The sequence below is a fragment of the Prionailurus viverrinus genome, chromosome A1 (genome assembly GCF_022837055.1).
Source record: "Prionailurus viverrinus isolate Anna chromosome A1, UM_Priviv_1.0, whole genome shotgun sequence".
In the NCBI taxonomy this organism is placed as follows: domain Eukaryota; kingdom Metazoa; phylum Chordata; class Mammalia; order Carnivora; family Felidae; genus Prionailurus; species Prionailurus viverrinus.
The window spans coordinates 82,260,193-82,288,183 of record NC_062561.1 but is presented as its reverse complement, the minus strand read 5'-3'; the positions used below and the strand labels follow the sequence as shown (position 1 = coordinate 82,288,183).

Genomic DNA, 27,991 nt, shown 5'->3' with positions numbered 1-27,991 from the left:
GCTCTATGCCGGTCCACTGGCCACACTATCCTGAGTGCTATGGCTTGACATCCAGTCTAGATGTTGGGAGGCATCAGCCCTCCAACTTTGTTCTCCTTCAATAGTGTGTTGGCTCTCTGGGTTTTTGCCTCTCCGTACAAACTTTGGAATCAGCGTCCTGATGTCCACAAAATAACCTGCTGGGATTCGGATGAGGATTTGGTTGACTCTATAGATTGAGGTGGACAGAACTGACATCTTAATGACGACACTAAGCCTCCCCATCCATGAACACAGAATGTCTCTCCATTCACCTAAATCTTTTCTTTTATCACAGTTTTATAGTTTCCCTCACATAGATCTTGTACATATTTTGTTACACATATGTGTTTTTCCGTTTTCTCATGCCAACGTAATGGTGTTTCTAATTGAGAATTCAACTGTTTGCCGCTGGCCTTGCTCTGTTTATGAGGTTTTGTTGGGATTTTTCTTTGGTATTTTTCTCTGCAGACCATCATGTCACTTGTTAACAGTGGTTTCTTCCTTCCCAAACTGCGTATCTTGTATTCCCTTTCTTTTCTCACTGTATTAGTGAAGACATCCAGTAAGACGCTGAATGGGAACGGCGGCGGGGAAACTTTCACCGTTCTCAATTAGGGTGAAAGCATCTCTTTTTTCATCATTAAGAACGATGTTGGGGCGCCTGAGTGGCTCAGTCGGTTAAGTGTTCGACTTCGGCTCAGGTCATGATCTCACGATTCGTGAGTTCGAGCCCCACATCGGGCTCTGTGCTGAAAGCTTGGAGCCTGGAGCCCACTTCGGATGATGTGTCTCCCTCTGTCTGCCCCTCCACTGCTTGCAGTCTGTCTCTCACATGGTCTCAAAAATAAACAAACATTAAAAAAAAAAATCTTTAAAAGAACGACGTCAGCTGCGGGTTTATAATAGACGTTCTTTATCGAGTTGAGGAAATTCTCCTGTGTTCCTGGTTTGCAGAAACTCTACATCATGAATAGGTGCTGCGTTTTGTCAAGGACACACTAGGCTTTCATTTGAGTGCAAACAAACTGAGAACCAAAAAGCAGGTCTCTGGGTCAGGAATGTAGCCGCAGACACTAGCAGAGGGCGGGGAATTTGTGGCTCTGTCTTTACCTCGGTTTCTCAACCAGAAACAAACAACCCCCCCCCCCAAAAAAAAACCAACCCTGACTGCCAGTTCTCCCAAAGTATCGGCAGTGTCTTCTCCGCCCCTACAAAAAACCAACCAAACCAAAAAAACCCGAAAAACAAAAAAACATGATCTGAATTCTTAATTTGCTGCCCTACCTCAGGATACTCTGGCTATTCTATGGAATTCAGAAAGTATTTCCTCTGGGGGTGCCTGGGTGGCTCAGTTGGTTAGGCGTCAGACTTTGGCTCAAGTCGTGATCTTGCAGTTTGTGAGTTCGAGCCCCATGTCGGCTCTGTGCTGACAGCTCAGAGCCTGGAGCCTGCTTCTGATTCTGTGTCTCCCTCTTTCTCTCTGCCTCTCCCCCACTCATGCTGTCTCTCTCTCTCTCTCTCAAAAATAAACATAAATTTTTTTTTTTTTAAAGAAAGTATTTCCTCTTTATTCTACTGGAAAACACATGGCCTTTGGGGTCAGACCCATATCAAACCCTGGTCCTGACACTTAAAACTCCAGTAAACTTTACTGAATTATTTAAATTATTTAAGGACTGTGTTCCAGTTTTTTTCACGTGTAAAGTAAGTACCACAGCACACACCCAGAAAGAATGCGGCAGGGATTCTGGCTCCAAGTGGCACTAAAAAAATAACAGGGACATTAAAATTGTATAGCTTGACGAACAATACAAACACAATCAATCTTCTTAAATTTTTAAGAAAGATATATATTTTTTTCTCTTAAATGGGCCATAATGAGTCAGTTACTTTCCACTAACTTTTAAAAGGAGATGAAAAGAAACAGAAGTTCGTACGCAGGAACAGCATTTACGTCTCATGTCTGTGTTTCTGTGACCAGCCTAGAAGGATCCTTTGCTCTTCACGGATTTCCTGACCCAAAATGGAGCTGTCTTCAAGGCCCTACCCTGTGAAACCAACCTCATTTCCCAGCCTGTACTGACTGCCCGCCAGTTAACCAAAAACTTCCCCAAATACTTGTAATGTGTTACTTGGTAGCAAAGTCACAGGAATGGAAATAGGTCCTCCTGGAAACCCCATCCTCCACCTACCGAAAAATCGAAAGATGAAAATCAAATGCTGTAGAGGACATGCCTTGCCAAGTGTGGGGTAGAAAGTGGACGCACAGATGAAGCCAGCACTGCCGCCCGGGGACAGCCACTGACACTGGTGAGAAGGATGTGAGAGATTATCACATCACTGACTTTTTACATATTTTTGAAAGTTTCCACGTTAGAAAGTTTTCATCTTACGCATAAAAAAATAAAACAGAGTGTCATCCACTGCAATCCTTCCAGGTGGGGAGTTTCGTGAAGCCTGGAATGCTACGTGTATATCTGGTCTTGTCCCGTTTTAATGCTACCGTTTCTGGACTCCTTATGGCTTCCCAGATTCTAGAGTGCAAGGGAAGCAGCCCAGATTTGGGCTTGAAAGCCATTTACATGATTGCTGAATTCTAATCAGGCAGGAGAGGCCACACGGCAGCTCAGACATTACACTTTGTAATCTTCTTACTGTGTGGGATAAATTACTATAATAAGTCATTACCGCGGATGGTTAATGTGGTTGAAAGGAGGGTCACTAACTCCTGATGGTGTGTGACAGGGTGAAAACCCATGAAATCATTTAAGTGCGTGTGACTGTGCAAATGGGTCAGCACCATGTGGACAGAAACCGTAAAAGGGGCATCTGACAACACGTAAGAGCCGATGAGCTGCAGACGGCTTCATCTTTGTTAAACAGTGAGTGTGGAGAGTATGGACACGGGCAGGATGTCACGTGCGACTCAGACCTTCCACGGCATCAAGCGCCAGCTCCCCGACCCAGTCCACAGACTGCAGGTGCCTGGTGTCGGCCGTGCCAGAATGAAGGCCTCGCCTCACCCCTGCAGACCCTGCGAGGAGTCCTGAGTCCCACAGGACGGCCCCTGCTCTCACCTCTGTCACGTCATGGACACTGAGCACCACGGTGCGTGTGCCCCATGTCACAGACGCCTCCCGAGCACCCGGCTCTGTCTGTGGTGGTGGCCATGGTTCTATTCCCGCCGGGAGTGTGGCTCAGGACAAAACACAGCCTGCCGGTCTGTCCCAGTCATGGCCAGGAAGAAAAGTCTGGACAAGCCCGGCACCGTTCTCTACCCCCAGACGGGAACACACGGACAGCACCACGCGGTCCTGACCGTCAGGTGCCCCAGAGCGGCTCCCCCACCGTGCTGTCTTGATGGCCCTGACGCCGCCCTGCAGGCCAAGCGAAGCTCCATGGAAGGAAATCTACACGTGGAGCTGGGCTCTCTTTCTCTCTCTCACTCACGGCTAGGAGAACAGGATGTGGAAACCAGTCATGCCCGACTGGGGTCACTAGGGTTACACGCTGAGCAGACAGTGTGCTGGGCCGGCAGGAGGTGGTGCCAGGCCTGTGGACGTGAGGGTCAGGGTCAGGCTCGCTGCTAAGGCTTGGTTGCAGGCTCTGTTCTCAAGCTGTTCCTCTTCCAAGGGGCTGGGCTACTGCATGGCAGTGGCATCACAAGGTTGCTGTGGAGCAGACACGATGCTCTCACAAGTCCTAGGACCACCGTCTGCCCACGTGTGACTGGCAGACGCCATCCTCCCTGGCCAAAAGTCACAAGTGATGCAGCTTTCTCGAAAGTACGCAGTGACTGCATAGCCTCAGCCTAGTATCAGATTTGTGGCGTCCTGAGGGCAGACTGGGGGCCACATGGATGTTGTGTCCCATGTACAACCTTATGGAACTGATGAGGCAGCACCCGACCTTCTCCCGAAGCCGGATCCACTCATGCTCGAGCTCAAGTGCTGGGCACGGGGCTCTGTGTGTCGTCAGAAGGAAAGGAAAAGGGATGCTGGGGACTCAGTTCTTGTTTCTGCTTCATCCCAGGCCCCTGCCCAGTGTGTCTCCCCCGGAAAGGAAACGGAACTCCAATCACTGCTGACGTAGCACCGGCACTGCCGGGAAAGCACGGCGAGCTTGGCAATTTTGCCCCTGGTGTAACTTTTCACACAATAAAAGCTCTCTGATTAAATGCAATGAGGCTTACTGAGTGGAGACTTCTGTGCATGGAAGAAGTCTTGCCCAGCAATCTTTTCTTGTGACAGAAATGTTTTCTTCCCAAGGAAACACACATACATTACAGCAAACATTCTCCGGGAACTGTTGTAAACTCAGGTTTTACAAATTCAGTTCTTTTTCCCATGTTCTGAGCCATCTTTTTGTTTTTAATATTTATTTGTTTTTGAGAAAGAGAGAGACAGAGAGACAGCACAAGCGGGGGAGGGGCAGAGAGAGAGGGAGACACAGAATCCAAAGCAGGCTCCAGGCTCCCAGCTGTCGGCACAGAGCCCGATGCGGGGCTTGAACTCACAAACGGTGAGATCATGGCCTGAGCTGGGGTCTGATGTTTAACCGAGTGAGCCACCCAGGTGCCCTGTTCTGAGGTATTCTAGGCCCTGTTCTGAGGGGTTCCTGCTGTCGTCAGGAACCGAGGCAGCGTGGGGGCCCTAGTGTAGGAAGGGCAGGGGACAGCGGGTGCCACCGTAGGGGGAGCAAAGGCGGCAACTCATAGAGCGTGGAAAGAAGATGGGACACCTCAAAGTCACTGCGGGAGTATTTGAAAGGAACAAATGGAAATAATATATTGGCTGTGACACTCGAATCAGGACAGAGTCGGGAACGGCATTTAGAAATCACCGAGTCTGGTTCTCTCCCGTGAAAACAGTGACAGGGGCGCTGGTCATAAACAAGCCTCCTTCAGCGTCCAGCTACCTTCTACCATATGCCTCAAGCAGGCCCTCAGACCACCCCAACCAGGTGCTTTGTTTTCCAGAAGGTTCTTCCGCTCAGTCCTGGGCAGAACTTTCCACACCAACCCGAAAGGATGGGGGCTAGGACTCTCAGGCCAGGCTTTGTCCCTGGAGGGGGAAACCAGCCGAGGCGGGGAGCCATCGGCGGCCGAAGGGCCTGACAAATGTCCCGGGATGGACACTGGGCAGTGTGGGCGGTTTCCTGGCGCCACCTCGACACGCTCACACGGCACCCGGGTCCACGTTTCCAGCGCACTTCCCTGACTCTCGGTGCGCCTGTACTGCACAGGGGCTGACTGTTAAGAATCGTTAGAGAGTCCTGTTGAGGGGGGGCGAGTGGCGGGTCTCTAGTGAGAGCGCCACCTGAGACTATCAGGTTCACACAGGTCCCGCTGCCAACACCTGCCTGGGAGCCTCCTGTCACTTATCCGGCTGGGCAGCAACGTGCCACACTCATCGCTTGGGATTTTCCTGATGAGCAACTCTGGTGACTAAAGCTATTATGGCTGTTGTCATTACTGTTGTTTTCTGTGGCAGTTTTAAATAAAATAGTTCTATTAAAATAACTGCCTTAAAAAGAAAGGCTTGTCTGTTCTCAACTCTTCTTAATTTCAGATGCTCTGATAGTTTAAAAAAAAAAAATGTGCTACGTCCCCCCACATGGATGTGCGCACGGGGACACGCACCCGGGTCCCCCACACGGATGTGTGTACCAGGACACACAGGCATGTGGCCAGCCAACACACACATGGCAGAAGCAGGCCTCTTATGCCCTGGGGTGATTAAAGGGAGGTGACGGGAATGCGGTCTGTCACCGGCTGTGGGGACAGGCGTGGGACACGCGTACCAGCCCCACGTGGACACCCACCATGGCGCCGGGTGGCGGGCAGCAGCGTGGCGATAGCCCCGGGAGCGGGGCGGGTACCCGCCACAGGGACACAGCTCACCTTGGAGGAGACAATTCTGTTGTCGGGGTGTCTCTGCGGGATGTAGGCCTCAGCACCTGGGGGGGGCTCCCTGTGCCCCACGTAGATGGTCCGGCTGTCCACGCAGTTCTCCTCGCCAGCACACTGTGGAGAACAGAGCGCCGTCAGCACAGGTGACGGCCCCTCTGCGGAGCGCGAGCTGTAAGGCGCGTCCTAGCTCATGGGAAGAGCGGGCTCCCGTCACTCTACCCCCACGGGCTAAGTTCCTCAAGGAACTGGGCCGAGCCAGGCGGTCTGCACCCGACAGGGAAGCCCTTACAAGCTGGTGGTCAGGGGAACAGACGTGGCTGGGCTCATACGCAGACAGAAGGCCCAGCACGGTCCCGACGCTTCCAACAGAAAAGGCAGCCCCCTTAGAAATGTGGTGGTGGGTCTTTAACAACAGGGTGAAACTATGAGTTCACGATGGAGCTGCTGAGCCGTTTCGGGTCCCCCTGCTCAAGGGCCCTCCTGGGAAGACAGGAGGCCGGCGTCTGACTCTACTATTCAGTATCACGTGCGCGAGGCACCTGGTAAATGTTTTCTGACAGGAGAACCTTTAAAACACCGAACCAGACCCTGTGCCTTCAGCATGGAGGTGCCTATGACACTGCAGCCACAGATGAGAGATAAAATGCAGCCCCATACACAGCCCGCCCCCGGGTCCTGGCACCCCCAAGACCAGCAATCCAGCCCAGATCCTGGGACCCCCACCTGGCAGCCCCATACAGCAGCCTAGCCCAGGTCCTGGGATCCCCACCCGGCAGCCCAGCCCTGGGTCCTGGCCCCCCCATACAGCAGCCCAGTCCGGGTTCTGGACCCCAGACACACAGCAGCCCAGCCCCGGGTCCTGGCCCCCCCAGTACAGCAGCCCCGCCCCGGGTTCTGGTCCCCCCCACCAAGACTAGCAGACCTGCCCCAGGTTCTGGTCCCCTTAGACCAGCAGCCAAGCCCCGGGTCCTGGGACCCCCAGGACGGCAGCCCAGCCCTGGGTCCTGGGACCCCCATATAGCAGCCCAGTCCCGAGTCCCGGGACCCCCAATACAGCAGCCCAGTCCCAGGTCCTGGGACCCCCCCCCCCCCATATAGCAGCCCAGTCCCGGGTCCTAGCCCCCTCCATACAACAGCCCAGACCCAGGTCCTGGAACCCCCAGACCGGCAGCCCAGCCCAGGTCCTGGCCTCACACTCCGTCAGCCTGTTGGGGTACAGTGAGCCATGGTGGGGAGGAGGTGGGAACACCAGCACTGCAGAAGGTCAGGGTGATGGGACAGGAAGAAGGGCGGGTCAGATCACAGCTCCGACTCAGCTGTCACTGAGACATTGGCCTCAGGCAGCCTCACGGCCCCTGAGGACACTGACAGCCCCTCACTCATGGTGGCTGATGAGGAACGAAAGCGGGAAACGGAGAACAGGAGCGGGAAGAGAACCGCACGGCTGTGGGGAGCCAGAGTGTTCCGCCCGGCGTGGCGCCCACCCTCGCTTGTGGAGCCAGGTGGACGGGGTCACACAGGCCAGCAGTGTCCCTGTGGGCTGAGGCAAGGACAGCCTCACGTCACACTGTTTTGCTCTTGTTGCTTGCGTGGCATGGCGCGGGCCTACCTCCCAGCTTCGTGGGGTCAGAAGTCTATAGATGTGCCCCCAGCACCGCGGGGTCCACGGTAGCCGCCCGCACGCACTTTCCCTCCGTGCCTTCTCTAGGGCCTGGCTTTGCCGGATGTCCATGCGGACTGAGGGCAGAGACCGACTTGGTCCCCAGAACTCCACCCGTATCCAGAGACATGCGGCAGGGACATGGGAAATGGTGCAAGATCGCCGGAGGGAACGGGCTGGGCCCCCAAACCGGCAGGAACTCGGATATGGTGCCCCAGGAGCCCATGATGCAAGGGCCAGGCCGCGTCCCCACTGCCCACGGCCTTTTCCGCTGCTTCCCCATCCAGGTGAGGCCACCAGTAATGGGTGCTGACACAGCGGCGTAAGAGCTTTACACACAAATCTAAGTCCCGGACATCCCTTCATGCTCAAGACACAGCCGCGGATGCTTCTCGTTCCCACGGATTCCGGAACTTACGCTGAAAAGGAACACATAATAGAGGAATCGGAAAGGGAAGAAAAGCATTAAAACATGACTTGTAACACAAAAATGAGAACCCCGGGGGCCCTGCTCCTACTTCAAAGCCAGCCGCTAGGCTTCAGCCACAACACCGACTCTGGAAGCCCCGATCCTCCCAGCCAGGGGACGTGTCTGTGGTGCGTGGAGAAGGGCCTCCTGGCCACGTCCAGCCCACGACTTTACCTACTGCACGTCGGGGCACTATGTCTGCCTACGGGACAAGACCAGCCCAGAAAAGTGACTGAACACCAACAAGCACTGGGGTTTGCCTATGTCACTGCAACCAAAAAAACCGTTTGGGAGCAAGCCACGTACTTACTGGATGAAAACTAGGCTGTGCGTAAGGAAGCTACCTTCATGCTGTTCCCCAAGGAACAAAAAGAAGCAATGACCCACAAGCTTCGGCCAGACCTGCTGCTTCTACGAATAGACTATGAGTCGGTGGGCAGAAAGGCCATGGTGGCGTTCTGCTTCCGGCTGACTCTGCTCACCAAGTGGTCAGTGTAATAGCGCCCAAGGAGGGACACCAAGGAACGGCGCTCACAAGGGGTCTCGTGTGTGGCCCTGACACGCAGGAAGCGTCTTTGGGTTCAGACCAAGACCCAGGTGAGTTCCGCGTGCTGTTCTGTGCCAAAATGTCCAATTCTGAGGAAGCTAAGACCAGGTGTGCAAAACATATAGACAACACGTCCAACAAGACGCCCCCGGAGAAAGCAGTTCACGATCACGCCCACATCATGCGTGTGCCCTGCAGCTGACCGGCCCCGTGACGATGGACGTGTGATTCAACATTTCTGTGTCCGCTTTGTCAGCAATCCTCTGCTACTCTGCACACTTAGTACCTATTAGCCCCAATTACACACTTTTTTTTAATGTATGTTTATGTTTGAGGGGGAGGGACAGAGAGAGAAGGAGACACAGGATCCACAGCGGGCTCTGCGCTGACAGCAGCATCTGACACAGGGCTTGAACTCACGAACCGTGAGAACGTGACCTGAGCTGAAGTTGTTTGCCTAACTGACTGAGCCACCTTGGCGCCCCTCGCTGGTCTTGAACCAAGTATGCGTCACCTGGTCTGTTCTGCAACTCTGCTGAACACAAAAAGGCAATTCTGTCACTGGGAGCCCTGAGAATGAAGGTGTGCGTTGTCACAAAACCTCCTGAGGGCAGGAAGACAGACACGCCAGCCTCTCTTTCTAGGGACTCGTCTTGGATGGGACGCCCTCCGTGACATGAACCCTGGAGCCCTGGATGTGGCCAGGGACACTCAGCAGCAGTACAGGCTCCAACACTGATCGTTCCTTGTCAGCGCCCTGGCTGCACAGGGGGCACCTGCACACCCACAAAGGCCAGCACCAAGCCCACTCTAAAGTGTGCACCTGACCTATGCAGCAGGGCCCAGTGCCCTCGTGCCTCCAAGAGGCAAACCCCACCCCCGCGCTGTACTCACCGGGAGCACGGAGGCCCCCCCCCCCCCCCCCCCGCCCTGCCTGGTGGGTCAGAGGGGGGAGGAGTCTCTTCCTATTTCCACATGAATGAGATTGTTACCTACAGGAACGAGGGGGCAAATGCCTAAAACTACAACAGGGGGTGGGGGGCAGGGGGCTTGGTGAAATTGTTGGGTGCAGGCTGCTCCAGGTGGGCATGCTGTTCCAGAAACGAGGCACCAGGAGGAACCACAAACAAGGAAGCCTCTTCAGCAGTGAGCAAGACCAGAGAGCAGAACCCCCGTATGCCATGGGGCTCGGCTCTCTCAACCTGCGTACCTGCCGGCAGATCCGGGTGTGAACGATGCGTCCTCTGAGGTGATGGCACAGTGCCCTGCGGGTCACATGCCCCGGAGGGCTCAGCGCTTCTGTCCCACTGAGCTGGGAATAAAAAGTCCCACCTTTGTTCCACAGCACAGAAAACACTGCAGACAAATTGGACCGTTTCACTAACATGTGCAGTACATTTATGTCCAATCTGGAAAGATGCAGGCAGATGGTGCAGTTTATTCCAGCAGACTGTGTGTCACTAATGGGCTCTTACGATGCTGGTCATTGTGTGAACGTATTCTCTTACACAGAAAGGGTGTTAAATCTCGAACACGTGTAGACATGACTCGGTGGACAGAAAGCTTATGGCAACACAGCAAACCCTCCGTCGTCCACTTCTGACCTCGATAAAGCAGCTGACTCTGAAACGGTTAAATTCACCAAAGATCCGACATCCAGTCCGTTCACATCGCTGAACGGATATTCAGACAAGCTGGAGGCAACAGAGCACACTGGACATTCACCATCACGAGTGGGTGTGAGGTACAAATCGGAACCACAAGGACACCGCACTTCATGCCGCCCCCCCCCCCATCCGCCGCCACTGAGGCAGGTGCAGGGGGCGGGGGCCTCACCATCATGGCGGGAGAGTGGAGGGGACAGTCCGCCACTTCCCCAGGAGGGTGAAGGTGGAGTCCCCAAGCGACGCAGAGATCCCACCCCTGGTTTCGCACCCAAGAGAAGCGAAAGCGCAGGTCCACATAAGCACGGACACACACGTGTGTCCACAGCAGCATCATTCACAACAGCCGAACAGTGGAAACAACCTGAATGTCAACCAACAGAGGGACAGACGACAAGGCTGCTCCGCCTACACAATGGACTTACTACACAGCCATGAAAAGAGCACGCGCTATAGCACGGGTGAACCCTGAAAATGCACGTAAGGGGGAGAAGCCGAGAGAAAAGGCCACGTGCTGTAGGGTTCCATTCATGCGAACTGTCTAGGACATGCAAGTCCAGACAGACAGGGCTTGCCAAGGGCTGGACAAGTGACCACGGGTGGTTTCTTCTGGAGGAAAATATTCTGACTGGGGGCATGGCGGGCGCACAGCACTGGGAACATGTTCCAGCAGACACCGATGAGTGTCCACGCAGAAGGGTGGCCCCTGGGGTGGGTGGGTTACACGTCACTGGCAATGACCGATACACAGGCTTGAGCGAGCGGCATGCGGCCACATGCACACGAGGCCGCCACTTGTCATCCCGGGAACACGTGGGCAGTGCCATGGTCGAGGGTCAAGCAGCTCGTGCACACACCCACCACACGCACAGTCCTGTGGTTCCAGCTCGTCCTCCGTCCTCTTAGCGGGAGAGGCCGTGCTTGTGTCTGAACCTTTTTCCCCTTTCCAGCCTTCCCCGCAGATTCTGCAAACAGAAACCTTGTAGGAAGTGAGAAATCCAGCAGGGGGCATGACACAGTGGGATTCATACAAAAGACCTCAGGTCTGTGGTGCCCGGTTCGTGCTCTGTATGAGTCTGTGGGCAGATGATGAGTCACCCCGGTGATGGCAGGGGGGTGGTGTGCATCTCCCGTGTACCCCTGAGAGCCACAGCCTCAGACAAGACCTGTCAACGCTGCTCCCCTGGGGACCCCAGTGGCAGGTACAGGGCAGGGGCTTTGGAAGCTGTAAAGCTGGACCACCGGATCTCACCGGACCTTCAGTGGCCAGAGCCCCAAGGCACCTGCTCAGAATCTGAATCTGCTTACCTGCCCGTCACAGGCAGGCGCGTCTGCAGAAGCTGTGGGCGGGTGGGGGCAGCGCTAAACATGCCTGTCAGCTTCTCCTGTGACCGTCACATGGCCAGAAGGGAGCAGACAGGGAGGATGCCGAAGGGTCGGGGAAGGAAGAGGGTCTGCAGGGAGCCCGCAGGCAGCAGCCCTGGGGCCCCGGAGCCTCCTGGAAGATTCCGCGTGAGGCTGGAGGACACGGTCTTCCCGGAGCCGGTGGAGGGAGCATGTGCAGAGAGCAGGAAGAGAAGCGAGGTGCAACCACTCCCACCCCCCCCTCCCCCCGGCCAGCCCAGGAGCGGAGGCAGCCCCACCCTCCCAGAAGGCAGCCGCTTTGAGAAAGGGTCACTGCAATGTCACGAGACGAGAGCCACGTAGAAACTGTCAGAGCCGCTCTCTGAACGCTGACCCAGCTCTCTGAACAGCCTGCAGGGCTCCTTCCTTTGATCCTTCTTTTCTAAAGATAGTTCTGACATTGGGGTTGAACCTCTGCTGCCTGAAAATCCTAGACATGTACAGGTTCACGTGCGTGGTGGCACTCTCTCTGACAGTATGGTGCCTGTATCCGGCGGCCGAGGGCCTCAGGGACAGGCCGACCACTGGCTACACTCTCCATGACTGCCGCAGTCCTCTCGGCCCAAGTGACACTCGGTTCCATGAGATCCAGGGTGCAGGCTTGAGTGTGTCCTGAGGCATTCAGTTAGATCCTGACTCCTGTCTCCTGGACCCCCGAGCACTCCTATCTTCAAGCAGACTTTGCTAGAACCCGCCACTTGACAGGGAGCAATCCCAAACCAAGGGCCACCGCCATGTGGGCCTGGACCCCAACAGGAAGACGTCAAAGGTCAGCAGAATGGCTTAAACAGGGTTCGGTGTCAACCGTCTTCTTGAAAATGAGTGATGACACTAGACTAGGTGACCGCGTGGCCTTGCCCACAACTAACAAAAGGACCAATGGAGCAGAGCAGCGACTCTGAGGTCAGGCAAAGGCCAGGCCACCAAAGACTCTCCTGCAATTAAGTGTGTGATCCTGGTGAGAAAAGGAAGAGTCCAGGCCCCGTCCTGTCCATTCACTGATTGTGCCATGTGGACAGACAGTGGAGTGTCAAGGACGGACTGACAAAGTACCTGGAGGCCCGTCTCTACACAGACGCACAGATTTCAGCAGAGCCCACTGGAAGAAAGAAAGGAGCCTTCGTCCAGGGCTGGCAGGGTGCCCTGCATGTAGGAGGTGTGGCCGGGGGCAGGACCAAGCTCCAGGGCTAGCCCCACCCCTGGAAGTGGGGGCCAAGCATCAGAGGTCAGTGATGGATCCTGATCCTTCTGGGCTGGGGGCCTGGCACAGGTGTGGTCAGAGCTGCAGTGTCCAGCTGGCCTGGCCCTTGGTCCCCATCACTGAGCACTGTCTACTTTTCCAACCACTTTCACTCATATGGGGGCAGCACCCATATGAGCGACTCAGACACAGAAAACCACAGAGCGTAGAAATTAACCAGCAGATTTAGCGTGTGAACATTTTTGCCATGTTTGTACCACATGAATTTTTTTCAGAAATTAATTAGAAATTTTGGAGTCTGTCCACCAGTGCCTCACCCCCTCAGCTATAGTATCCGGTTCCCTCACTACAAGCAAAATAAAATCCTTAAACCCGTGTCCGTTGGTATTTGCACGAGAATCATGGCTTTCTTTACCTTTTTTGAAAATTATCTTTCAACTATGGGGGGGTGGGTATTCAAGTTCGTGACCCTGACCCTGAATGAAGTTCAAGTACAGTCCTGGGGTTTGAGTCACCAGGTTCTGGCTCTGCCTGAAGGTCTCACTCTCCAGGGCAGAGCACAGAATCAGGACCAGGAATGTTCCAGAAAATAAAAGTACAGAACCATTTTAACAGCTGGCTCATCACACAGCCATATCAAAGAAACTAAGAAAACCAGCAGGAAAGGACATAAGCCTGGCACGGCCGCCTGCCTCCTTTGCCGCTCCCCCAGACCTCAGGTGGCAGACAGCAGCAAGAAGGCCAGCTTCGCCCCCCGCCCCCCGTAGGCTGTCAGAGGCCACACCAGCCACACCCCTGCCCTTACAGCAGGAAAGGCTCCCGAGCCCACCTGCTCCCGGGACACAGCCGCTGGCTCTTCAGACTCCCTCCCACCCCTGGTGGAGTGAACTCCCTGCCTTGGGGGCTGTGGTCATAGAACCAAGTTGGGCGCCTGCCACAGGACTCATGCTACAAGCTGAGGAAGGGGGTTGGTGACACGTTGGTGAGGGCACGGCCTGGGGGAGGTGGGCAAGCCTCCGGGGAAGACGCAAAAATGCCCCAAGCACACTCAGGGATGCACACGGGTCACAGGGCTCAGGCCAGGCTCTGCTAAGGAGGGGGGACAACGGGAAAGGCCCTTCTCACTGCCCTCCCTGCAGGCGCCAGACGCCACCTTCCTGCATCAGCTTCAAGCCTCAGGGGCTCCCGGCACCTTCAATTAAGAACCAGCCAAACACAAAGCCTGACACAGAGCAGCCCCGCGGCCCGGCAGCTAAGAAATGGGACATGTGTCAGTACCAGCTCCCCCCCAACCCTTTTCCAGAAAAAGACTCATAAATAGCGAATCCTCCCAATCGGCCTGGACACAACCAGATCACACTTGTTTCTCTCGTGGAGAAGATGCAGGGGCTTTGCAGACCTGCCAGATGGGGCGGGTGGTCCCCACAGAGACAGCCGCACGTCCCAGAGCAGGGATCTGGGGGCAGAGCTGGTCCACGCTGCCCAGTGGGCTCACTTCGACTCGCCCCACTGCCCGCGGTCATCCGTGCCGCCCAGCAGCAGGTGACCTCAGCAGCAGGTGACCTCAGTGTGCACCACCTGAGGGCAGATCGTCGCCGGTGTCCCTCAAAGTCCAGTAGAATGACGTCAACCCTGAGCAACAGCACCCCACCCTAGCAAGGAGGTTTTCCAAGGACGGCTTCCCTCCATCACCGCCCCTCCGGCTGTTTTCTCATAACTCCTCCTAAGAAGTTCAGGGACCTGCCTGCGAGTACTGAGCAAGACCTGGCCTTTAGACTGAGAAACCAAGTCACAAAACCAGTGGAGTCAAGTCTCTAACTCCACGGAGAGCGATGATTCCCCTCACACGTGCTCAGAGTTCTGATTCCCAGATACATGATGACGACAACAATCCCCAAAGGACGGGCAGAAGCCGCCACCTGCTGAAGTCCGGGCCCATGGCTCCCACGTGGGACAGGTCGGACGCTGCCGTGACTGTGACCGTGCCCGGCACACGGTCAGGCTCCTCAAGAGCCGGGTGCCGTGTGGCCAGCACAGGGCGTGACAAGAAAGGTTTGCACAAAGGAGAAAATCATATTCACATCAACCTGACTGCGAACCCAGGGGTTTTCAAACTCTTCAAGGCAAGAAATACATTTTAGTAGGTTTTAAACCAATGGTGACCAGGGGACATAAATACGGGAAAACGAGACATAAGGGACCCTGCTCTCTCGTGTTTCTGGTGCTGTTTCGTAAATGTTGGCTTTCCGTCTGTGCTGCGGCCTCTGACTTGGGAAGGGCTCCTCACACCTCCCAGCGTGTCCTCTGAGAACTTTGGGTGCTCTGCGTGGGGTTCAGATGTCCTCTGTCTGCAATCTGTGCATCAGAATGCCAACTTCCCTAAGGGTCCTCGATTAAGGTAATTTCCGGAACAGGGTCTACTTTATCTTCCCCCACGGTATCCTCATCCCCATTTCTCCAAAATGTAATCAACAGAGAGACAGGACGGCTCCTGCCCATTCTTCTCACTAATGAGCCTCGAGGCACCAAAAGCCTTGATTTTGGGCAGGACCTCTGACTTTTCCTTGTACGACAGGCAAGATCACAGCCTCTCCGGTATCCACAGTTTCAAAGGTAAAGGAAAATCCTAGCAGCAGACTCCAGCAAACCAGCTTTCATGAAACTGCTGATGAGAAATGAGTAAGGTTAGGACTGCTGTGCCCTGAGCTCTGCGCGGGCCTCGCCCGGGAGCTCACGGCCCTGGGTGAGTCCTGCAGGGCTCTGTCCTCCCCAGGAGCCCCAGTGTTGGGAAGAAACCACCCAGCAAGCACTGCCTCTCAGCGTCTGCTTTTCCCTGAGTTCCCACCTGTCTAACCTTCGACGTGAAAACAAGCTCTGTCTTCCTAAGAGGCGTTACTAACACTCCTTACGAACCTCAATATTTCAAGGGTCTTTACATCCTGCTGCTGAACCAAATGGCAGACACTGTGTCCAAGTGACAAACGCAGGGTTGTTCCAGCTATTAATTGTAAACCTACTAAGTGTCAGAATAAATATACCTACTTAGCTGTTTCTCTTAACGGCGGTGTCCCTAACACTGGCCTGGACTCGTGCACAGATCAGAGGTCACCAGCAGGGGTGGAGCCTGTAGTTCAGGGAGAAGAGCCCACAAAATGGGCTTAGCCACAGTTCCTCACCTCCGGGGGGGATCGTGGCCTAGGATGCATGTAGACCAGCAGGTCTGCAAAGAGCTAACCCGCCTTTACCAGTAGCTACAAGGGCAACTCGCCTGTCTGCTCAGAAGGGAGGGGCGGGGGTGGCAGGAAGCCACCCACGGGGCTCTGGAAGAAAGGCTACGTCAGGGGGTTGAAGGCCCCTTTGAAGTGCAGAGCACCGTCCTTTCCAACAGAACAGCAGTCCCACACCCTGGTGCCAAGAACCAAGTCCAGGGGCAGCAAAGGGGTTATAGCTGCGGCTCTGTTCTGGGCGTGCAGGAGCAGGAGGTAGCCCCCCCATCACCTGGGAGATCATGAGATGCCCTCCCATGGGGCTTGGGGAGGGGGGGTGGGACATGACCCCGGAGCGGCCACAGATTTCCGTGTCCCTGGGGGACCACAGGTGAACTACATACAGGTCAAGTCCTTGCCTGAGTGGCCCCCAAGGGTGTGTGAATGGTCCCCATGGCTCCCCTACAAAAAAACACACACAAACCACATCTAGTAACAGATCGTACCTGGGATACAAGATAGACCATCACAACTCAGAAATAAAAAGACAAATAACAAGGATTTGAATAGACGTTTCTCCAAAGGCCTACAAACAGCCAACATCAACAGAGATGTGCATACTGAAACCTGGCCAAGCCAAAGAAGCCAATCACAGGGACCCAGACATTGACTCGTCTACACGGCACACCAGGAAGGCAGGTCCATGCTGCCAGGGCTGGGGGGTGGGGACTGCTAAAGCACACGGGGTTTCTTTCGGATGATTTAGATGTTTTCAAACTCTGTTACGATGATGGTACCAGAACTTGGTAAATGTACTAAAACCCACTGAACTGTACTCTTTAAAGAGGTGGGCTTTATGACATACAAACTATATCCCAATAATGCCATTGGTTAGCCCCTCACACATGTGCAGGGTTGCGGGCGTGCTCACAGGGCCGGGTCTGTGCCCCCACACCTGTGGGGACTGCCTCACACTTCCCTCTCACCCTGGAGACACGGATTCTACCAGATTCCATCCAGTGTGGGGACCACAGATAACTTTCTTAGGGTTCTGGCATTTTCTAGTGGGTAAATGGAGTTCAATGTGTTTTCAAAGACGTATCCCTAACAGAGAAACTCAGAAAGAAACTGTGGCCAAAGTAGAATGGGGCAAACACAGCAGAGAGCTAGCAGTGTCCCCTCACGCTCTGGATGCAGACCAAGGAGGACCCTTCACTTCTGGGGCACATAAGGCCCCTTTATTTTAGATGTAGTCACTGCTACCCCCAGAAGGGAAAGGGGTTTCCGGAGTCTCAGCATGAACATCCTTCTCTGTCGTCCTCCCTCTTCCCTGCCTCCCCCCTCCTTCCCTGCCACCCGCCCTCCTTCCCTGCTGCCCACCCTCTTTCCCTGCCATCCCCCCTCCTTCTCTGCCATCCCCCCTCCTTCTCTGCTGTCCCCCCCTGCTTCTCTGCCATCCCAGGCAGGACGAGGAGACCCTGAATTCAGAACTCCATCAGAACATGGTTGAACCACCGCACCACGGCAGTCGGGCCTTCCTCACAACTCCACCGTCTGCTCCGTGAGGATTCGGGGTGCAGCAGCCCGGGCGGTAAAGTCAGGAAGCACACAGGGACATGAGAGATTCTCAGAAATATGCTGAAAATCAATTTTAGCCTGTTAGTCCCCTAATGGAAGTTTTGAATGTCAGCTCAAACAAAGCAAACGCATTAGCCAAATTACATGGTGCGGCTGTAACAGAAGCGTGTAACCCAACCGACCGCAGATTCCTGGATGGGTCTCTGTGGTGGTCCTCCTAACAGCCCCTGTCACAGTCACAGGGATCCAGTAACAGAGCAAGTCCCACTCCTGTGTCTGTTTATAGCTTTCAAAGGCAACATTTCCTGTTTGAGGAGTAAGAAGATAACACAGTGCTTAGGTGTTTCTAAAAATAGGCCTTCTTCTAGCTCCCGTTCCGCAGCCCCAGCCCACATGCACCTGCCACTGCGCGCTCCACTCCTGGGGAGCACCTGGTAGTTTCCACCCCGCTGTGCGGGCCTTGCACAGGTATGATGGCCACAACCCCGCTCCCCACTGGAGCCGATGTGTGTCAGCAGCTTCCACGGGATCCATGGGATCCACGTTCTCTGCCAGGAGTTACCAGCCTTTCTGGTGGCCGGTGGGCAGTGCCTGGACCTCAGTGCGTGTGGCCCCTTCTGCTCCCGCCGGACCAGAGCCCAAGGTGTCTGTGACAGACCTGGACCACCTCTTACTGTAATCAGTGGTGACACATGGTTTCCCTTCCCAGACAAAAGTGGGGTATTTATAAGATCTGGGGGCAGTTTTCTGCCAGGAACATATTTCTAAACACAAAATCATCTGGATCGCAAAAGCCACAGGGATGGTCCACGTCATCTGAAAACACTGACCATCTGGAACATGTGCAATGTCAGCTGACTAAGCTGACGTTTCCTGGGTCCAGAATCGAAATAAAAATTCTAAGCACAGTGACTTTTACCCTACCATGGCCTTGCTTGACTCTGGCGGTTCCCAGTGGTAGAGAGACACAGAACACGTGCACCTAGAGCATGCCAAGGGCAGAGGAAAGGGACACTGAGTCTAGGAGCTGAGGAGACCAGTAGGGCAAGAGCAAAACCCCCTCCAAGGCATCCAACCCTCCCCTCCAGACAGCGGCATGTGGAGAAACGCCATGTGCACCGCAACATAAACGTGAAAATGGCAGGGGAGTGGTCAAACCAGCCCCCATCCAGCCCCCCATCCAGCCCCCCATCCAGCCTCCCATCCTGGTTTTGAGTGACTCCCTTGCAAAGCACTCTCCCTGCATTTGCAGACAGCAGGACATTATGAAGGGCTCCCAAGTAAACTGAGGTGAGTCGCTTCTACCGACCATTTCCAAGTGTACTGTGGGGGGTCTGCTCACTTAGACTGAGGCACAACGGGGGACCCCCCTGTGCTGGCCCGGGGATGGGGCATGGCGTGGCAGGGACTGCACAGAGAGGATGAAGGCAATTTCCCCACAGGACAGATGGTGGCAGAGTCAGGCTCAGGTGACTGATGACAGCCGGGGTGGCCTCTGTGCAGGGAGCCGAACCAGTCAACAAGGACCCAATCAAGCTGACATTAGTGGGGGGTGGGGGGAGGAGCAAAGGCAGCCATCAGGTGGCAGAACAGGTCAAATTCTGAGAGAGGTTCAGCGTGGAGGGGCCTCCGGGAAGGACCATACACCAGGTACTAGGACCTGAGCCCGGCTCCCTGCTCCACTGGCCAGAGAATCCAGCTGGGCCCCCATCACCCAGGCCGCAGGCCGCTGCTGCCCAGCCCTGTGAGCTCCTCCCGCAACGAGAAAACGCAGGGTCTGTGTCACTGCAAAATAATGATTGCCCTTCTGGGAGCCAGAGGCCCTAGGACCCCATGGCCCACAGCTGCACACTGCCCTGTGTCCCTGAGACAAGAGGAGGAGGCCGCACGCCCAGCAGTCCCCAAGCTGCCGGTCAGTGCTGCGCACCCACCGGGCAGGCAAGGACGCCGGGAAACGCACACCAGACTCTGCGAGGACAGAGCAGCAGGCCTGCACACACGGCACGCGCCCAACCCCTACATCTGCCCCTAACTTGGTGACCCACCCTCGCAGCTGCTCCCTCCTCCCCAGGACGCCCTGGCCCTGGCCCACTCATTCTGGTGGAAATTCATCCTGCGTGTCCCCGGCTATTCACGTCACAATGCAGCTTCCGTGGCTCCTTGACAGTAAAACACGGGTGAGGACACCACACCGCCCAAGCACGTGGGTCAGCAGAAAATGGTGTGTTGGGACAGCGGGTGGACGTTAGTGGGACAGATGCTGCGACTGTCAAGCACCCAACCCCTGAGTCTCCGTGCAGCGCTCGGAAAACCAGCCCCAGGACGCGGCCACGAAAACCACATGCTTCTGTACTTACGTCCCACAGCTACACTCCTCCCCTTGAGATGAATCAGCCAGAAAATCAGGCAAACTTACTGAATTCACAAACAGAAGCAAGGTCGTATACACATTTTAACAGCTGAAATTACACACCTTCCGCTGCAGTGTAGACGGATGTTCCAGACACGAAATACTCACTTGGTGAGGGGCGAGCCAGAACCACGGCACACCGTTTGGGGAAAACGGACAGAAATCGCGGCCTAGCAGGGCCCACAGTCTGTAAATAGGCGGCCTGAGGTGCAGCAGGGTCTCTGAAACCCCAAGGCATAGACCCCGTTTTGGGGAAAATAACCACATTGGAACAAGCCAACCCCAGAGCTCAGAGAAAGTCAGGACACCCGCTCAGGTCAGTGATGTGAGTGTCAAGAGGAGGCAGGTGGTGGGGACAGGGCGGCCCCTCTCAGTGTGAGGCAACACCCCTGTGCGTGGCCGCTGCCCAGTGAGGCACCCAATACAGAGCATACACTGGATTCTGGAAACTTCATGTGCAGAGAAGAACGTAAAACATGCTGATGATGTTTATGCTGACTTCAAGTTGCAATAATATCCTGGATAGCACGGGGTTAAATAAACACTATCAAAATTAACTTTACTATATGCACACACCACGTGTGGCTTGTACCTGTGGGCTGGGCAGGGAGGCCCCCACCACAGACACGGGGTGCAGCCGGTCCCATCAGCAGGAGGGCAGGTGGCTGGGGGCACACGAGAGTCCCTCGCCAGACAGGAGGAGCTCGCCCACCGGGCATCCCCTCCAGATGTTCATGGATGGGGTGAAAGGTCAGGTCCCAGCCCCTGGGGTGACTGATCATTGCCCACTACGTCCCCTCACTTCCCAACAGTGGCCGGAAATCAATGGTTCTTTGCTCCTCAGAGCTGGTGACTCATCCAGAGAGCTGCCCTCGTTCTCACCAAGAAAACATTAGCTGAACATTTCCTTCTGCATCTGAGGTTCACTCAGTGAACGTTTTCTTCTTCCTTCTTCCAGGCTGTTTTCCTAACCCACCTGTGTCACAGAACAGTCTGAGGAGCAGTGGTGGGACTGAGGCCCTGGGCAAGTCTGGGGAGCTGGACAGAGAAAAGAGGCCAGAGGGCAGCCCCAGGGCTCTGTCCCCGTCAGGCCCAGCCAGCCTGCAGCATGAGGCCAGATGGTCAGTGAGAGAAGCTTCCAGAAGCCAAAGCCACAGGCCGGAAGGAGGGACCGTCTGTGGGAGGTGAGGATGGTCAAGAAAGGTCCACGGCACCAGGTGATGGCAGAGAGCTCATCCTCCCCAGCAGAATTCGGTGATAATCTGATCTGGTGACCTCAGAGAGCAGCTGTCCAGGTATCCCCACCAGGCACAGCATAATCAGAAGGGCTCCTGGCTTTCAGCTGTGGCAGACCCCAGACTGCGCCCATGGCCAACCTGATGACAGCTGGCAGGGGGGCCAGGAATATCTTCCTGAAAGGCCCTGGGGGCAGCGGGACTACCCTACCCAGGGCCAGCTTGTCAGGAGCACCAGCATGGGGAGGGGGATGTCAGCCGGCCGGGAGTACCAGCATGGTGGGGTCAGTTTGCCAGGAGCACCAGCACAGGGAGGCGGGGGGGGGGGGGGTCAGCTGGATGGGAGCACCAGCACAGGGGGGTCAGCCAGCCGGGAGCACCAGCATGGGGGGGCGGTTAACCAGCCGGGAGCACCAGCACACGGGGGACATGAGGCTCATACACATCGTCACAGTAAGATGCTCAGCCAGGGTAGGAGGTGGGAGGAAGTAGGGGGTTGGCCTGCACTTGGACCAGGGAGCAGGTGCTGGGTGAGACGAGCAAGGCCTTCAGGGGCGCTCCGGGGCTGTCGGTGACAGGTCAGCAATGCAGGAAGAGCCGTGGAGCCCGCCACACAGCCAGCGTTGTGATCCGAGCGCCCAGAGTAAGGCAGTGCGTGTCCAGAGCCACTGGGTCTCCATCATGCAGGACCTGGCACCAAAGTCCACTGTGAAGGCCACAGGCTGCCGCCCGTATACCCCGGGAGTGACCCCCCACACCCCCATGCCACAGGCGCCTCAGGGTCCGACACGGAACCACGCTCAGCCCAGGGACCCTCTGACCCACCACTGTGGGCTGTCCCAACGCTGACAGTGTTGTGGCAACCTAGTGACAGAGGCTGCCGGTCCGAGGAAAGTGCGATAAAACCACTGACCTTCCAGGGTTGGGGGCAGGCTGCAAAGACAGCACATGAAAGAGCTTCTGGGAAGCAAAGTGTCAGGTGCAGCAATAGGTCTTTTATTTATTTATTTTAAATGTTTTCATATTATTTTTGAAAGAGAGACAGAGTGGGTCTCTTTCTGGGGAGGATTATTTCCGTGGGCTCCAGGGGATGGGGGCTGCCCGGGCTGTCAGGTGCCTGGCTCCAGGGTCATTGAGGCCAGGGAAGGTGTTAAAGCTCTGGCCCGCTGGCCTTCATACTTTCTCTAGAACAGCTGGCCCGGGGTGGGCCGCCCTCCAGGGTCAGCAAGTCCCCAGGGTCAAGGCATCAGAACACAGGAAATAAAACACATGGTTAACATAGCACTGTGTTTCTAGAACACTCAGTGTGCAGAAGGCTGCTGAATAAAGCTTTGTGCTCACATTTGAGATGGATCCAGGTTCTGAGTTCAGATAACTACAAATGAGGGATCACCCTCGCGATATGACCTGTTCCACGCTGCATGCAGGATGTCAAAATCCCTGCTCCTCAATGCCGACCTCAATGCACCTCAACCACTGTGACAACCATGACGCCCCAAAGTACCCAAACTCCAGAGGCAGGCCAGGCAGTCCCGCCTCTGTTAAGGACAAATGCAATGGCAGTCACCACCGGGCTCTGCCTTGTTGACAATAAGTGAGTAGAATTAAGAGAAACAAGCAGCCGCTGTGAACTACGCTGCTCACCTATGCCTCACTGACCAGCATGCTGCTGTGTGCTCCCTCCGGGACTCCACAGTGAACGCAGGCAGGTGGTGACTGAGGCTGGGACTCGACAGTGAGCGCGGGCAGGTGGTGACAGAGGCCGGGACTCTACAGTGAGCATGGGCAGGTGGTGATGGGGGCAGGTGGGGGGACAGAGCTGGGGCGCCCTGAAACACAGTGCTGGAACCCACACAGGGTGCCCCACACTTTCCTGCCTCTGTCTTCCCACTGCACGTACCTGCTGCCATGGGCCAAGGGAAGGCAGCCTGGAGAACATGTGCTGCCCACGGACCCCCCCGGGAAATGCAGTGAGACACAGGGCACCACAGTGAGTGGTGCACTCCAGCATCTCGGGCTCCCTCAGACCTGGTCACTCAAGAAAGCGGACTGTGCTCAGGGACACTTTCTTCTGGATGAAATTCTGGGGATTTCATGGTGGGAATGGGCTGGATGTGTGTCTGTGACTTCACACGTGTTACAGCTCCCGAAACACATTGACAAGCAGCTGCTTTAACTAAAATAGCAAATACAACCTCACATGTTGAGAAGCAGAGAGTTTTCTGCCATTGTTTCTAGTGAGAACTCGCGTGTGCTGCGATGATGCCACGATCCCAGAACTCACCAATGGCGGGGTGGGGGTGGGGGGCTCTGAGGGACCAACTCCCACCACCCCCACGTCCGCGGCCCGAGCGATGGCCGTCTTCCACCTGCACCCGTGGGTCCAGGCACGCGACGCAGCAGCCTATGTGAGCCGTGTGCGTCCACACCCCACACAGCCCACAGATGGGCCACGATTTAGGAGGATGGCGGGACTCACTGGCAAAGACGGGCCAGCGCCCAGGCATGCAAGACGCAGCTCCGATCTCGACGGCGACTTTCATAACAGGGTCTCTTCAGTGAACGAACACGTGTGGCCTCCGAGGGTGTGGCTGGTGGAGTCCCCACCTTCGGGCAGCTCTCTGCAGCGGTGAGAACGGCCACGTGCGTCGGCGCATGCAAGCACACAGGACTTTCTGGACACAATTTTCCTGCCGTGTGCCGGGTGCGTTCTGAAACCGTGGGCATAAAATGGAACAGACGGTGGAATGTTTCCATTCTGTCTTAAGCAGGTGGGGACTTGATGGGGGCTGTGACCGTGGCCGCCCCCCACTCCAGCTTGCAAGTGGCTCCCGCTGGTGAGGAGGGCACGGCGCCAGTGGCCACTGCCAGGTCAGGACCCCAGGCTTCCATTCTGTGCCCTGGGGGCCCGGCCGGGTGCAGCGAGAACTCTGGCGTGGGCGAACACGGTGATATCCAGCCCGGCCCCCGGCAAGAGAGCTCAGGCAGAGGGTGCTCTGGGTAAGAAGTCGAGATTCCTCCTGGATGAACACTCATCAGCTTCTTCCCAGCGTGCAAATCCACTACACCTGGAGCATTCAGAAACAAATGCTTCTTGTGTCTGATGTTTTCAAGTTTATGGTCCCAAAGCAAGTTGTTCCACGGACTCTGCCATTCGAGCATGAATGGGTGTGAAGGTCACTGCTGCAGTGACAACAGCTGGGGGGCAGAACGGGAGGTCAGACTAGCCGCTCCTGGATGTGCTGCTCCTGTCACACCCCCGATGATCCATCTGGGGCTTTCTCTTATCCTCCAGGTAACAAAATTCACTGAGCAACGTTCCGGGGGCTTTTATCACGACCGCTGGGAACCACTGCTGGGGACTCAGACCCAGTCTCCCAGACGATTTTGCTGAATCAGGTGCAGAGCAGAGCAGCCCACAGATCGATGGTGCAGCTCCCTGTGATGAAGACCTTCCGGCCCCGGGTGGCCTTCCGGGTCACAGCCCCCGACCTCAGAGCCCGCCCTTCAGCTCCACAGCAGCAAGAAAAAACCTCACTGCTTCTGCCGGGACTTACAAACCCAGAAACAGACAGGAACGGGAAAGGCCAAGGGTTTTCCACACACTTAACATCTATACTTTTCTTTTTTTTGTAATGAAGCAACGTGCCTGGGGCACCTGCTTCCCTGAGCATCCAAGTTCCTAGTCGGCAGGTGCTAACGTTCTGATGCGGTGCTTGCTGGAGAGCCAAGGCATCACAGACACAGCGGCCACCCCAGACCCTCTGGGGCCCTTCTGTCCCCCACGTTTTGTGAACGACGAGCTTCGCACAAGCGTTCACCACAGGCGGGGATGCTGGCAGTGGACCAGCACACCTGTTTCCTCCCCGTCAACCACTACATCTCTCCTTTATGCTGCGATGCAGATTTACTAGACTTTTAAAGTGTATTTATTTATTTTGAGAGAAAGAGCAAGGGACAGGAGCAGAGAGAGAGAGAGAGAGAGAGAAAACCCAAGCAGGTTCTGAGCTGTCAGCACAGGGTCTGATGCAGGGGCTTGAACTCATGAACTGTGAGATCATGACCTGAGCTGAAGGCAAGAGTTGGACGCTCAAGGACCGCACCGCACCGTATAAAAGACACTTTTTATACTCTGATGTCTTTAAAGGAAACATTCAGCTCCCAGGTCGTGCGAATTTGACAGCTGACTGTCCCTCAGAGGCAGCGACCGCATCACCCACTCTGACAGACTGAGGAACAGGAAGCCCCAGCAAGACCCAGCAGCTCGTGAAAAGCAGCAGGTCCAGCGTGAAATCCGGGGGCCTGACTCACAGTATGTGTCTCCCCAGCCCAGGTACGAGAACCACGCAGACGGTCAGGTGTGCTGCCCCAGCTGGTCAGGACCAGGAGCACCGAAATAAGATTCCAGGGACTTGAGCTGTGGATGAATAAATGATCAGGGGAGAAGAAAACATTCAGGTGTTCATTTCATGACTGTGATAAGATCAAACTCCACGACAGGACAGGGGTCATTTTCAATGTTGGTTTCTGGCTTCCATCAGGCCGGGCAGACAAGTGTGGGAAGTGGCCGGCTGTGTTGCGAGGCAGGGCGGCAGTCCCAGGGCAGCTGCGGGGCCACGGGCCGAGCTGGGGGCTGCCAGGCCTTCTGAAAACAACCAGAACGAGCCAGGACAGCTGGCCGGGCCATATGTGGCTGATGGGAAGGTAGGGTACCACCCCAGCACCACTAAGTAGTCAGTGGAATAAACACACAAAACACTGACTACATAAAAAATTAACTCTCATTCCTTCAGGCCACCGTATTTTAAATCCCAGGTGGATTCTGTCAAACTCACGGCAAAGCAATAAATACTTAGTTGTGCCGTGAACAATGCCACCCTAACCGTCCTAACCAAATGCAACTGAGTACCCACAAACCCCAATTCTCTGGACAAGGATGGCCCACTCTGGCTTTGAATGTGAATTTAATGTCGGCATGAACTGGTTGGAAAAAACCAAGCAAGTATGCTTAAGTTAGGACAGAATCCGTGTGAAAACCAATTCTGAGGGGCATCTGGGGGGGCTCAGTCGGTTAAGCATCCGACTTCGGCTCAAGTCATGATCTCACAGAGCCCTGCGTCGGGCTCTGTGCTGACAGCTCAGAGTCTGTGTGTCTCTTTCTCTCTGCCCCTCCCCTGCTCACACTCTGCCTCTCTCAAAAATAAAAAATAAAACATTAAAAAAAAACCCAATCTTGAAATGACAACTTAGTAACCAGCAGTGCAGGTTTCTACCCGAAGAATCCTTCCCTTAAACCATCAAAATCCACAGCAACATGTGATCCCCTGGGTGGCGCGCAGGGGTCCCCGTCCCCGTGTGTGGGATGGACGGACGCACAGAACCTCGAGCTGAGTGGCCCACCTTGGACAAGACCCTTGTGAGCTCTGGATCAGTAGTGAGATAAGAGAAATGACTCTGGTTCCCCATCTGCGCTACGCACGCGGACGGCACTGACAAACACCAAGGCCCCTGCTTGGGTCACAGATGTCCCAGGAGCCCAGCCTGGATGGCGCACTGTCATCAGCAGAAGCTTTAGGTTTTCTGTCCTTGAAACCCACATGCCGCGTCCATCGTGCAGGCACGTGGGCACAAGGCTTCCCGCGAATCTGCTACAGTGGACGCAAGAGGATTTAGCGCCTCGAGTCCACCGAGCGAGGTTTTGTGTGCAGCTGTCTGCATTCTTTCCGAGCGAAGGCAGCTCGGGGGAAACCTGTGTAATGTCCCAGTGGCGACCGCGGCTCCCGGAGAGGAACTGACACTGGGTCTTCTGTAATTAACATGCCACGTGAGCAACACTTCGTCATTTCACAACAGATGCCGTCTGTCTGCTTGGCAAAACGGGAGTAAAGTGAAGCCGCTTCATTAAAAAGATGAAAGTTTCCAAAACAGGCTCCCAAGCCCTTCCAGATTCTCTCAGAAGCACAGTTAACACAGCAAACAAAAGAGAGAGAGTGTCAAGTCTTTCACAGCGATGGACAATAAACGGCTGAGCTGTCCGTGGTGACAGGGAACTTTCCCTGGTGTCTAAGTCCCGTGCACCGAGGAGCGGAGGCACGGCTGGCGTGAATCCTGTGGAATGCGCTAACCGCGTCCACGCACCAGCGGTGAAGGGCACAGGGGTCTGGGACACCTGCAGAGCAGTTTCCTGGCCAGGGCACTGCTGCCATCCAGCAGCTGGCTCTCTGGGGCGGGTCCTGTGCACTATGGACCACTTAGCAGCCCCCTGCTCTGCCCACAAGATGCCCATGGCGCCCCCTCAAGGTGACGACTGAAAATCTGCACCTGTGCTAGGGGCAGGGCAGGTCCAGGTGAGATCACTCCCAGCTGAGAAACCCAACTTTAAACCCCAGGACCGATGGGAACGAACTCAGTGGGGCCGGGAACCCGGTGGGGTGGATGGGGCAGCTGCTCAAGGCAGCCCAGCTGAGGGGGCTCCCTTCCCTGTGCAGGGTCACAGCAGAGTCCTGTCAACCTGGACCAGGGGCCACCACCTGTCGGTACACGAGCTAAGAATGGTTTGCACATTTTTAAGTGGTTGAAAAAGATTGAAAAAAACCTTTATTACAGACAGTGAGGTTTTACTTCCTTGTGATTGTCACAGGTCATGAATGATTACAGGTGTGATTAGTAATGAGCAGGTCACACT

General features: G+C 55.4%; 1 protein-coding gene across 12 annotated transcripts in view; it reads right to left on the bottom strand.

Annotated features, from left to right (window-relative positions):
* Positions 1–27,991, bottom strand: part of ATP11A (ATPase phospholipid transporting 11A) — a 121,674-nt gene that overhangs the window by 57,523 nt on the left and 36,160 nt on the right. For all 12 annotated transcript variants that reach the window (XR_007150290.1, XR_007150353.1, XM_047849460.1 and 9 more), the window contains exon 2: positions 5,924–6,046. Coding sequence is in view for 10 of the 12 variants with exons in the window: in XM_047849460.1 (XP_047705416.1) it covers positions 5,924–6,046 (123 nt within the window). In the remaining 2 variants the exon portion in view is untranslated. The remainder of the gene's footprint in view (positions 1–5,923; positions 6,047–27,991) is intronic.